General features: G+C 48.8%; 1 protein-coding gene across 9 annotated transcripts in view; it reads left to right on the top strand.

Annotated features, from left to right (window-relative positions):
* PPP6R3 (protein phosphatase 6 regulatory subunit 3) overlaps nt 1-8334 on the top strand; it is a 63053-nt gene extending 54719 nt beyond the window's left edge. For 6 of the 9 annotated variants that reach the window (XM_054390401.1, XM_054390400.1, XM_054390403.1 and 3 more), the window contains 2 exons: nt 2755-2877; nt 6716-8334. In XM_054390401.1, the coding sequence (XP_054246376.1) occupies nt 2755-2877; nt 6716-6764 (172 nt within the window). In that variant the 3' untranslated portion in view covers nt 6765-8334. Of the gene's footprint in view, nt 1-1828; nt 1966-2426; nt 2445-2754; nt 2878-6715 lie in introns of those variants that run through there. The other 3 variants (XM_054390406.1, XM_054390404.1, XM_054390408.1) reach the window with 2 other exon arrangements.
* The last annotated feature ends 4473 nt before the right edge of the window (nt 8335-12807 follow it).

The following is a 12807-nucleotide window of genomic DNA, read 5'->3' as shown; positions in this document are numbered from 1 at the left end:
GAGTTCTAGGGATAACTAGCAGAGCAAATTCCTGAATTGTGACATCTTGTGGTATCAAAGGTTTGGTTCAGGAGTAACTCTGTGATCACATTTGATTCCCTAGGATTCCATATATCAACATTGATCCTTTTACGGGAATAAAGCACCTTCCCTGCTTGTCTATTGGAGCTCATCTGCTGAAGATTTTGTGATCATAAATTCACTAACCAAGTTGTGGTTTTATTTAGTATTAAAGCTTTGTGTAGGGCAACAGGCTGCAAACAGTCTGACCTGCAGAAATGGTTTTGCCTTTGTTGATTGAAGCTGATGTGTTCTTCCCCTTCTCCCTAGCCTTAACAAATCAGAACATACTATTAGCATTTTGGCATGCAAACTTCTGCTCATTCTTCCCGAATCATTCCCTAGCGTCTGTCCCTGTGCAGAAAGAAATTGTCCAATTGCCTTGGAAGCTGCTTAAAAAAACTTCCAGTCCTTCCTGGTAGGAAAAAGCTTCTCATGATGACTTGTCCTTCTTGGGGTAGTAGGTGAGTGTCTTCAGGAGATGAAACACAACAGCTGTCAGTTGCTCTTGCTGCCATCCTGGTAATTACTGAAGCAATAAATAATAACTCTCATCTCCTTTGGCACCTGGATGAAGTTCTGCCCTTCTCAGGAGGGAAGAAGGGAGCGTTTATGGCTGCACAGAGCTTACAGATCAAATGGCTTTTGTTAAAGAACAGAAGCAGAGCAGATCAGGGGAGGATTGTGACTCAAGTGCAGACTGGTGTGGCATGGAGCCATAGTGCCTTGCTGACCCAGTAAATGATGCACCTGCTCTCCAGTTGATTCTGTGTTTTGTAGAACGGTTCTATGTGGTCTGCATTCCTCTTGTGTTAGATGATTGCAGTCAGATTTAGTGACCCAGCTATGATCAGGCCTGGTGGCTTTTACCTTCCTTCTGAAACTGCTGTAGTTCACACATGCTTTAAAGTTCTGTGGCTGCTGATACTGGTGCAAAAGCTAACAGGAGGAGGCAGCACCTGGTGGCAGTTCTTGCCTGCCTCCATCTGCTTGAGCTGTGGAGTAAGAACTTAAATTCTTGTAGTTAAAATGATACAGCAAGAGAATATAGAATTGCTCAGGTCAGAAGGGATGGCAAAAGATCATCTGGTCCAACTTCTGATGGGGAAGGAAGCCCGGGTGAGATCATGTAGCACTGCCCAATTGCATCTTAAATCTCTAGCAATGGGGACTCTGGTATCTTGATTTGGAAAGGGGAGATAAAGGAAATGTAAGAGGCTGAAAGGTGAGTCCTTGACTATAGGGAGTGTTCCACTCTGCTAGGGGGATATGGCATTGTACTGAGCCAGTGCTCACATGGCTTTCTTTAAACTGACTTCCAAATATGGTGAAAGAAGAAATGGGATTGAAAAGTAGCATTTCCTTTGGAATAACTACCTAAAAAAATGCTGGGAAAAGAAAGTCTAGAATAAGAGACAGCCAGAATAGTGAGAGGAGGTCCTGCCACAGCCTGTGCACCTGGGGGAGGGGATGCTGCCAGACGTGAGCTTTATATAGTGCCTGCCAGTAGGAAATGGATACTGTTGGAAATAACCAGTGAGGGGAGGAAGAGCATAGTGAGCACATCTGATGTGTGGAAAGCTGCAAAGCACAAGGCTGCCCCTTTTCCAAGGATAAAAAGAAAGGATGAGGCCTGTTCTGGTGGTGTTGGTTACAACTGCTTTATCCTCAACAAATACAGAGAGCAGCAAAGCAAAGGAGATGAGGTCAGATGGGGAAAACTGGACCTTGATGAGAGAGTGCCATGCAAAAGACAGTATTTTTACAGGCTCTGCAGGCAGGAGGAGAATGGGAGAGAGATTCCTTGACATTTAAAGGATCCATTGAAAGGAGAACTATAGGAAGACAAACCGGCAGAGGAGAGTGCCTTTAAAATGTTCCTGACTTGCTGCAGAACTAGATTTGTTGCCACAGAGGTGTAAGATTGGTGGTGGTGTCTGCTTCAGAGCTCCCTTGTAACCCTTTCTTGCAGGTATATGGTCACATTTGTATTTTAGTACCTTCAGAAGGGTATGGCTGGGGTGGCAGAGGGCGAAAGAGGCAGAAAAGTTTTGATTTTGACGAAACCACAAGGGTTTGGTGATGCCTTCTGAGGCTGCCTGCTCATGTCAGAATGTCTGGCTGTGAGCCTGAACTCCTGGGGTTGATCTCCCAGAGCAAGCTCAGTAAATGGGTTGGGGTGCACTTGTAGCACCACATAACCCACAGCTGACATTTCACTGTGCACTTAGTAGGGGCTCAGTAAAGATTCTGATGAATTGGTGATCCTGCTGTGTTTCATGGACAGACTTTATTAATGCCAGTTTCTGAGGGAATCTTGAATTTGTTTTATACTTTCTTCCATTTTTGCATACTTCTGGCTTCAGAGTGTTGAAATCCTATCGGTACGTATAGCCCAGGGTCATGGCTGTCACTGCCCCAGGTATCACATGTTCCTCATTCCCTTTCTCATCTCTTTTGTGAGCTCTGTGTCTCTTGCCCTCTGGCTCAGTCCAGTTTTAATGAACACCCCTGGTGCATTGTCAGGTGTTTGTAAAGTCTGAAACTGTGTGCTTGGTCTTCACGTTGCAGTCATCATTTCAAACTCATCTGCATGTGAAATTCAGACCTGGCTGCCACTTTCCCGCCACTTCCTGACACTAGTCTACAAGGAAACTTAACTGAAATAACTTCTTTGCTTTTTTTCTTTTCAAGTGAGGAAGGAAAATTGTCTACCTCGCAAGATCCTTCTTGTAAATATGTAGTAGAAGAGAACACAGAGGTTGCAGAAGAGACTCCTTCAGCTCTGCAGCCTACTAGCAACAGTCCAGATCAGAGGTAACTGCATCCAAAGATGTTCTCACTCCTTGTAGTGGTGGTTTTTGTGTTTTGGCTGATAGGATTGTCTCAAAGAGATCAGTGAATTGCTGGGAGCTCAGCTGAGGCTAAACAAGTGCTTGCCTATTTCTGATAACGTTTCTATTTTCATTGATTTCAAGACTTGAGTTGCTAATATTTGATCTGCCTTGTACTACTTTTCTTCCCCATTCTGGTTTGTGGGTTGTTAGAATAGGGAGTTGATGTCCTTACAAAAAATGATGCTTTAAAAAAAAAGGGAGGGGGGGAAATAAGTTTGATTTGTCCTGAGAACTACCACAGGTTAGGTTTGCCAGTTTCTCACCCTGTGTACTCTGGAGGGAGTCCACTAGTGCAGCTCTGTGGAAAGGAGTGCCTTGAGTCGTGCTTGTTTGATTGTGAATCAGTTCCTGTTTGCAGTCTTGTCCTCATCAGGTGTAACTGAAGACTTGCTAATGGCTTGTTGGGCATCAGCTACAGTCTGACAGGTCTGTTTCTCAGTATTAAGGCAAAGGGTGGGATACTGCCATTTCCTTTTGGGTGGCATTCAGCGGTGCCCAGAGCAACTGTGCTGTTGTAGAGAAGACTCCTGTGAAAGGAGCACCTAAACGTTTAAGTAAACCCTGAGTAATCCATAGGGGCTGCTCTTCCTGCTGCAGGTTAGGCACTTGTGCAAATGTGAGCTGAAATTCCTCCCACACCAACAATAACCAGGCTAGCTCAGTCTGGAAGCAAATGAAAGCTGTATTTACAAGCAAAATCTACAATCTATGATGAAATGCAATGAATATGTACAAATATACAAAATTCACATTTACAAATATATACAATCAACAGAAAAGGACAACCAAGCTCCCTTTGCTTCCCCCAGAGGGGACCTTTCCCAAAGGGCCTCTCTCCCAGGGGCTTCCTCCCCCCAGACCCTCCTGGCAGAAAGCAGAGTTAGCTAAAAGCAAAGAGGTTGTTAACTTAGCTTGCCAAGGTCAGCGTGTTATCTTCAGCCAGAAGAGAAGAAGCAGCAGCAGCCAGATAGCCCAGCAAGGAAGCTGAGAGCTCAGACTCTGACTGCCCCACTTGGTTTTGAGTAGTGGTTCTTAACACTTCCATTGGATAGATAGAAATGTTTTAGAGCAATCATTAGTTTGCTTTTCTTATACCCAGTAGTGACTTATTTACACTCTTCAGCTTTCTCTGCTTGAACTCTTGAGAAGAAAAATTAGAGACAGTTTCAAACCATCACAGCACTAGGCGGCAGGGATGTGCATGCTGCCTTCTTGCTGGGGAGTGGGAGCATGTTCTGAAGGCAAACAGCAGTGTGCTTAATTAAAAGCAGTTCCAGGAGGTGCTTTTGCCTTGCAGTGTGAGGATGATCTAGAAAATCAGAGTTCAGAATACACCTAACCACACAGATTTCTCTGAATCTTGTTTAATAGCTTGAAAGCTGTAGTCTCTCTTGACTTCAGTAAGTTTTCAACTATTGTTAGAGAATTGGGGGATTTCTCAGGCAAGTGCTGTGTCAGTAGCAATGATTTTAAGGCTTTTTGGCTGCTGTTCTATAGATCTGGCTTGCCAGGGAAGAGAAAATCATGAAGAATTGGAGTATAGCTCTGCACACAGCCCAGAACCGTTTTGCATGTGCTGGTTACACTGTGTGCCACCTAAGCAAGGTGCAGTCATCTTTGACAAGTTCAGATCTGGTTTGTAGACCCATTTGAGATGCTGTCTTACCTCTGGTACTGGCTGTTACACTGAAACACTGCTGTCCTTTCCTGCAGGCTGGGAAGGCCACAAATCTGTTCGCAGCCTCTGTTCTCACTGGAGGTACCATCCTCTTGGTGCAGCTCAGCTCTCTGCAGTAGGGGGAGGGGAGGGGTGTGGGTGCAGACATGTCTGGAAGGCAGCAGAGGACTCCTGGAGCTCCCACTTGGCTGGGTTGATTTGGAGCTGCAGGAGTGCCCAGCAGCTCCTTCCACCCAACCCAGCTGTCTGCAGGAAGCTCATAGCTCTCTGAAGGAGCTGTCACAGCAGATCCCTACATAAGTGTGGTGTTACATAACACAAACATTGTGCTTTTGGGGCTAGGGAGAGGAGTTTCCTGGGTGGGTCTTTGGCTGGAGACTGGCAGCAGTAGTCTCTGCTGGAGCCCTGTTCTGCTGTGGACTCTGTTTCCAGACTTGTTGCTGGGTGTCTGTCAGCCCTGCTAACCATGCAGCCCTCATTGCTTACCTTCCAGGTTTCTCTGAGGTGTTTGCTTTGTGCCTAGTGCTGCCTGTCCCTTGTCTGCTGTGTCCTATCCTTTTTACAAGGTGGGATTTAGCTGGGGCAGTCCTGCTGGGCCTATGCATGTAGAGCATGGACCCAAGAGGGGCTTCTCTGATGAGAACAGGAGGCACAGGTCACTCCACTCACATGCAGTTACAAATACTGTTTGTGTTCTGGAAGGTAATCTTCAGGTGCATCCAGCAGACCTGCACTGAGTGAACCTTGAGGCCTTGCAGTATTCTCCTGCACTCCTGGTTTGATGTCCTGTTGTGTATGCAGAGCAGCTGAGCCCACATTGACCCTCAGCTCCTTAGCTACAAGTGTATGTGTGTTGCTGTTGGCTTCCCTTGGCAGGGCTGCTCCTTACTGTCCTCCAGAATCCTCAGCTTCCCAGGCTAGAGGCTGACCTTAAAAGTATTTGAGATGGCACTTTGGAGATGAGATAGGGACAGAAGTTTGCTGCTCTGGGCTTGGGCTTGGTTGGGTTTGGGGAGGGTTTTTCTTTGGTTGGTTTAGTTTTGTTCTGGTGGTTTGGGATTTTGGGGGATTTTTTTGTTGTTGTTGGTTGGTTTGGGCTTTGGGGTTTAGTTGGTTGTTGATGTTGGTTTTCATTGGAGGTTTTTGGTTGGGCTTTTTTGTTTCACAGAATGGTAGGGGTTGAAAGGGACCTTTGAAGATAGAGTCCAACTTCCTGTCACAGCAGGATCACCTAGGACAGGAACACATCCAGATGGGTCTTGAAAGTCTCCAGAGAAGGAGACTCCACAACCTCTCTGGACAGCCTGCTCCAGGACTCTTGTCACCCCTACAGCAAATAAGATTCTCCTCTTTACAATGAGGGCAACGAAACACTGGAACAGGTTGCCCACAGAGCCCGTGGAGGCCCTGAAGTGCAACCTTAAATACTCCTGGCACCATGCTTTACCTCTCAGGACAAGATTTGGAGCAGCATCAGCAGTGTGCTTTTTATTAGTGATTCTCCTGAGGAGATGTGGCATCTCTAGAGACCACTTAGTAGCTCAGTTAATAGAGATGAGATACTCTTCAGTGGTGTGTTCAGTTCAAGTGCTGTGCTTAATTAGGCAATAAGGACTCAGCAGTGCTAGACTGGGGAAATAAATGGGATAAGCATGTTGCTAGAGAGGAAACACAAGCTTTAGTTTGGATCTGGGGGGGTTGGGGGTGAGGGTTGTACCAAACCAGAAGGGTCCAAAACAAGGCTGCAGAGGGACTGTTCCCAAAGGCCTGCAGGGATAGGACCAGAGGCAATGGTTTGAAGAGGAGGTTGAGATTAGATGTGAGGAACAAGTTCTGCACCAGGAGGCTGCTGGAACACTGCAACAGGTTGCCCAGGGAGGTGGTTGAGGCCCCATGCCTGGAGATCTTGAAGGTGAGGCTGGAGAGGGCTCTGGGCAACCTGATCTAGTGGAGGATGTCCCTGCTGACTGCAGGGGGTCTGAACTGTCTGAGCTTTGAAGGTCCTTTTCAGCCCATGCTGTGTGTCTCTGCACTCTGGTTCTTATCTGGTTATAGCTGTTTCCATGTCTCTGCTCTGCAGGCCTGACCAGCACACCCCTCTCGAGGCATCTGCCAACGGCCCTGTATGATGGCACTGCCCCTGCCTTGGCTGAGGAACACGAACTGATTCTCCAGGGGTTGGTTGGATTTCATCTAGACCCTGGTGAAGCCAGTCACTGCTGCACTAATTTCGCAAGGGATCAGGACCAGCAACCTTTCTATTCTAGATTTTAAGATATTGTACAGAAATTCCTAAGCGTAAAGATGCTGCGCCACGAGGAGCCGCCGGAGCCCCAGCCCTGTCCCTTGGGATGGCCCTGGAGCAGGGCCGCCGCCCGGCAGTACTGTTACTAGAGCTCAAATGGCTGTAAGAATAGTTTTATAAGGAAAAAAAAAAAGATAAGTGGATACACAAATCTAATGTATTTGAGACATAACTATTTGCTGATTAGTGTGACCAAAGTATTTAGCAGTTTTCATACATTTTTCACCTTGTAAGAAAGAAAGCAAACAAAACCCAATTCGTATTTCTTCTGAACTGCCCCTCTAAGTGTTCTTTTCAGTTGTTCTAGCTGACAAAAGTGATTTCCAGAAAGTTTGTTGTTTTGTTTTTTTTTTTCCCTTTTTTTGGTGTTCAGCATTTTACAAGAGGTTTTTTAATTGGTAATTGTTTTCTCCTGTATTGTTTAAAAGCCAGATCAAAAATGTTAAGTCTATAGGTAGAGGTTTTAAGTATTTATTGCTACAACTTAGTTGACAAATCGATGTTCCTGTAAAGCCATAATGTTCTGTTAAGTCTTGTTTGCTTGAGCAGCCCCTGCCAGGTGAAACACTAGAGTCTTGGAAGTGCACATGGCTGTTGTATGAAGTGGTTCACCTGCCTCACCGCCCCAGCCAGCACCCAGCCCTGCCAGTGGAGCCTTGCAGAATAATCGGCACCCTCCCAGCAGCTGGTGTCCTCGGAGACAAGGCAGAGAGATGCTTGTGCTGCTGCTGGGCTGCCAGCACCTGCCTTTGGAAAGGAGAGAGTGGTTTTTAAACCAGAGTTTGGCAGCAGAGCATGTTCATTGTTACTTTCACTGTACTGATCCGTGTGAGGCTTTCATTTGTATGTTCTCGGAACCAGTTTTTTCCCGGCTGGTTTGTGTATATATATAACGATTATGGAAACTAATTCTGTGTAATTTATAATTTTCTATGTCAGTGGAAAATTCCAGCAGCCTTTTCCAACAAACAAGCAATATACTGGATATTGCCACATTGTCAGGTGAAAGGGTTAAAGCACTTCACCTCCTGCACTTTGAGATGCAGATTGTTTCTTCTCTGGGTGATGGTTCTGTTCCTTTCTTTTTCCATCCTTTGTTTTCCTGACCAGTATTGAAAGCCAAAAGGATACTCTAAGCACTGGCCAATGATTCCTTTCAGAAGGCATCCCCAGGGAGGTGCCTGAATGTGACATTGCATACAGAAATAAATAAAACCCAGGCCCCCTTCTGCCGGGCATTGCCCTGCTGCTTCCACCTTTGCATTTCCTGCAGCCCATTGGTGCCACTTGGCAGTGCAAGTTGTTACAAACTGCTCGGTTGTGTGAGAGGTGAGGGGGAAAAGCACACTGTCCTAGGTGGAATTTGTAGCTGTGGTTGCCCTTTTCTTTGTACTTTATAAACAATGGAATCCAGTCAGTTTGGAAGTTGTTTCTTCTTCAATTCAGTGTTCCTTCCAGGTCAGCTTGACTGAGTATTTTGGTATGAGCTTTAACCCTGGCAGCTGTCCTTGCACCTCCTCTGTTCTGTTCTTGAACAAGCAGCTGAGGAAATCAAGCCACTCATCTCACCAGATGAATTGCCAGCCAGGTAGGAGAGCAGCCTGCTGCTGGCTAACATCTGCTTAACACTTGTAAGGAATGAAACTTCTGCCCCTCTCCCTGGTGGAGCTTGCTGCCCCTTGGGAGCAAGTTGCATTGACTGGCTCCATAGCCATGAAGAGCGTAGCAGCTCCTGGAGAGAAGTGAGGTGGAGGGTGCAGCTCAGCCCTGTGCCTGCAGCTCAGCAGCATCTTCCACCTGTTAATGAACTGGTATCTCTCCAGTGCACTTGGAGCTCAAACTCCAAAAGCAGGATTTAGTCCTCCTTGCCTCCATTTCTGGTATGAGAGAGGTGGGAGGAAGGGTGGTGAGTGGAATTCACCCCTCAGGGTATTGCCTTCTGCATCAGGGGTGCAATAGAGCTCACCAAGGGGGCTGCTGGCTCCAGTGGTCTCCAGGAGTCTGCCCTTGCCATGGTATTTGCTGTTAGCTTGAACAGCTTGTGTGGGAGGTGAGTGGAACCCAGGATCTAACCTGGATTTGATGCAGCCTGAGCATCATCTGAGGTGTAGGGGATGCTTTACCCTCTACCTGTGACCTGTACAGGGAATGCTGAACTTGGAAGGAAATTTGTGGAGGACAACAAGGTTGGCATGAGGCTGTGCAGGGAGAAAATGAGAAGGGCCAAGGCCTAGCTGGACTTGAATCTGGGTTCAGCTCTTCAGAACAGGAAACGCTGCTACAAAGCCACTGGCGACAGCAGGAAGGCTGAATGGACTCTCTGACCTTTGTTGGGGGCAGGGGAACAGGGTGGCCAAGGGTGAGGACAAGGCTGAGGGACTCAGCATCTTCCCTGCCTCTGCCTTTAGCAGCCAGGCCAGTTGCTCACTGGGTACCCAGCCCCCTGCGCTGGAGGATGGGGATAGGGAGCAGAATGAAGCCCCCACAGTCTCAGAGGAGGTGGTTGTGACCTGCAGCACCACTCAAGATACACACAAGGCTCTGGGGCTGGAAGGGAAATATCCAAGGGTGTTGAGGGAGCTGCTGGAGGTGCTCACCAAGCCCCTTCCCAGCCTTTCCCAGCAGCCCTGGCTGAGTGGAGAGGTCCCAGCTGAGTGGAGATGGCAAACTGCCCCCCATGGACAAGAAGGGCTGGAAGGGAGGACAGGGGAAGTACACAGCTGTGAGCCTGGCCTTGGTGCTGGGGAAGGTCCTGGAGCAGCTCCCCTGCAGGGTCACCATGCAGCATGTGCAGGGCAGCCAGGGGAGCAGGCCCAGGGGGCATGAGGGGCAGGTCCTGCCTGGCCAGCCTGGGCTGGGGACTGTCAGGGGCTAAGGGACAAGCTGGGGGTGGTGTTCATCTGGACTGCACTAAAGTCTTGGACAGCTCACAGCATCCTCCTGGAGAAGCTGGCTGCCCTTGGCTTGGCTGAGTGGAGGCCTGGCTGGGTTAGGGACTTGGCTGGATGGGCACAAAGTGGTGGGGAAGGGAGGAAAGTGCAGGTGGTGCTTAGTCACCAGTGGTGCTCCCCAGGGCTCAGTGCTAGGCCAGTTCTCTTTAATGTCTTTATCACTGATCTGGGTGAGGGGATTGAGGCAGCCTCAGCCAGTATACAGGTGACACTAAACTGGGTGTCAGTGTTGAGCTGCTGGAGGTAAGGAAGGCTCTGCTGAGGGACCTGGCCAGGCTGAGGTCAGCTGTATGAGGTTCAACAAGGCCAAGGGCTGGGTCCTGCCCTTGGATCACAACAATTCCAGGAAGGCTCCAGCCTGGGGGCAGAGTGGCTAAAAACTGCCCAGGAGAGAGAAGGCCCTGGGGGTGTGGGTTGGCAGCAGATGAGGATGAGCCAGGAGTGCCCAGGTGGGCAAGAAGGGCACCAGCAGCCTGGCCTGGAGCAGCAATGGTATGGGCAGCAAAAGCAGGGCAGGGAAGATGCCCCTGGACTGGGCACTGTTGGGGCCACACCTTGAGTGCTGGGTTCAGTTTTGGGCCTCTCACTCCAAAAAGGACATTGAGGAGCTGGAGCAGATCCAGAGAAGGGCAACCAAGCTGGGGAAGGGTCTGGAGAACAGGGCTGGGGAGGAGCAGCTAAGGGACCTGGGGGTGTTCAGTGTGGAGCAGAGGAGGCTGAGGGAAGACCTCATTGCTCTCTTCTGCTTCCTGAGAGGAGGCTGCAGTGAGGTGGGGGTTGGGCTCTGCCCCTTAGTCTCAGGTGATAGAAGGAGAGGAACTGGCCTGAAATTGTGCCAGGGGAGGGTTAGGTTGAAGAGAAGGAAAAATTTCTTTGGTGCCAGAGTGATCAGGGATTGCAACAGGCTGCCCAGGGAGGTGGTGGAGTCCTCATGCTTGGAGATGTGGCCATGGCACTTGGGGCCATGGTTTGATGGCCATGGTGGTGTTGATTTGATGTTGGACTGGGTGATCTCAGCCTTTTCCAGCCAGAAGTCCTCTGTGGCTCTATGAGGTTTAGCTATCCAGTCCCTTCAGTGGCAGCTGCTGTTGTCCAATGTATTCTTGTGCCACTTGCCTGGAGAGGAAGGAGTGAAGGAGTTGGTTGTGTGGCAAATCCCAACTAGCAACTGCATCACCCAGTTACACTGAAACACTTAGTGGGGACATGATGTTGTGGTGGTGTTGGACTGATGGTTGGACTTGGTGATCTTGGAGGTGTTTTCCAACCTTAATCATTCTAGGATACACAGTGTTTCTCCACAGCCTGCCTCTCCAGTGGATGGCTGCCTCTCCTGTCTGTGGTATCTAGAATGGAATGATCCAGTTTGGGTTTTCTTTCCCTAAAAATCTCCTTACTCCCCTTCCAGCACCCTCGAGATGGTTGACTTACTACTTCTCTTGGGGAAGGCAAGAGAAGGACCAGCTCAATCCTCATGCGTTTTGTGTGCAGAAGAAGGCCTAGTACAAATCACAGCACCACAGAATTGTCAGGGCTGGAAGGGACCTCAAGGCTCAGCCAGTTCCAATTCCCCTGCCATGGGCAGGGACACCTCACACCACAGCAGGTTGCTCACAGCCACATCCAGCCTGGCTGCAAAAACCTCCAGGGGTGAGGCTTCCATGACCTCCCTGGGCAACCTGTGCCAGTCTCTCACCACCCTCATGGGAAAGAACTTCTTCCTAACATCCACTCTGAATCTCCCCACTTCTACATTTGCCAGTGAAGACTGAGGTGAAGAACTCTTTGAGAACCTCAGTCTTCTCTATGTCACTTCTCCCCACTTCTGCCCTTTCCTTTCTGAGGGGCCCCACATCTTCCCTTAGGCTTCCTTTTTCCATTAGTGTATCTGTAGACACTTTTGCTGTTAATCACAGCATAACATAAATCACAGAACATTAGAGGCTGGAAAGGATCGGTGGAGATCATCCACTCCACCCCCCTGCCAGAGCACGGCACCCAGGGCAGGGCACACAGGAACACAGCCAGGTGGGGTTGGAAAGTCTCCAGAGAAGGAGATTCCACAACCTGTCTGGGCAGCCTGCTCCAGGCCTCCAGGACCCTCAACACCAAAGAAGTTTCTTCTCATGTTGAGGTGGAACGTCCTGGGTTCCAGTTTGTGTCCATTGCCATCTGGACCACTTCGGTTTTTCAGAAACGGCAAAGATTTGCCAACCAACTCATCTCCAAGAATACTTCCTGCAATCTAGAAGCACAGGTAAAAATGGGCCAAGGTGCTCAGTGTCCATTCAGCTCCCAAACAACTGTCTCAGCTCTTTGGAAGAAGATACCATGAAGCTGATGATTCAGAATCCATCCCTCCAGTTCCCCCTGTGAGTTTGGATTTGTGTCTTTGATTCCTGCCCCATCTCTCAACACAACCAAACCTTTTGTGTTCTGTACAGGCAAAATGTACAGGAAATGGAATCTGGTGAAGAATATGATGCTCTGCTGTGTAAGATTCAGTCTCTTTGAGTCCTTACAATGAAATTGTGCAAATGTAGAGCTCTGCTGTGCCAGAGTGAGGGTGGCATTGATGTTAGTGACCACAGCGGGAGCTCATGGTGATGCTGTCACTGTATGAGTAATGCCAAGCTCCCAAAGGCTGCGGATCTTTCTGGGTAGCTCATGCGTGGCTGGGAAAGTACTGACTGCTGGAATCTGAAGTGGCCAAAGCCAGCTCAGCTGGCACTTCAGATTCCAGCAGTCAGCACCAGGCCAAGCACCAGCTGACCACAACTCCAGTCCTTCCCCAACAGCTGGATCAACACAAACCAAGCAGTGCAGCAGCGCCACAGGCAAGAGTGACTGCATCCAGCACAGGCAGAAAGCTGGAGGATTTGAGAGCATCTTCCTGTTCTGAGACAGATCAGAGAA

Source organism: Indicator indicator, chromosome 21 (assembly GCF_027791375.1).
Source record: "Indicator indicator isolate 239-I01 chromosome 21, UM_Iind_1.1, whole genome shotgun sequence".
Classification (NCBI taxonomy): Eukaryota; Metazoa; Chordata; class Aves; order Piciformes; family Indicatoridae; genus Indicator; species Indicator indicator.
The sequence above is the reverse complement of the archived record's forward strand: the minus strand, read 5'-3'. Positions and strand labels throughout refer to the sequence as shown.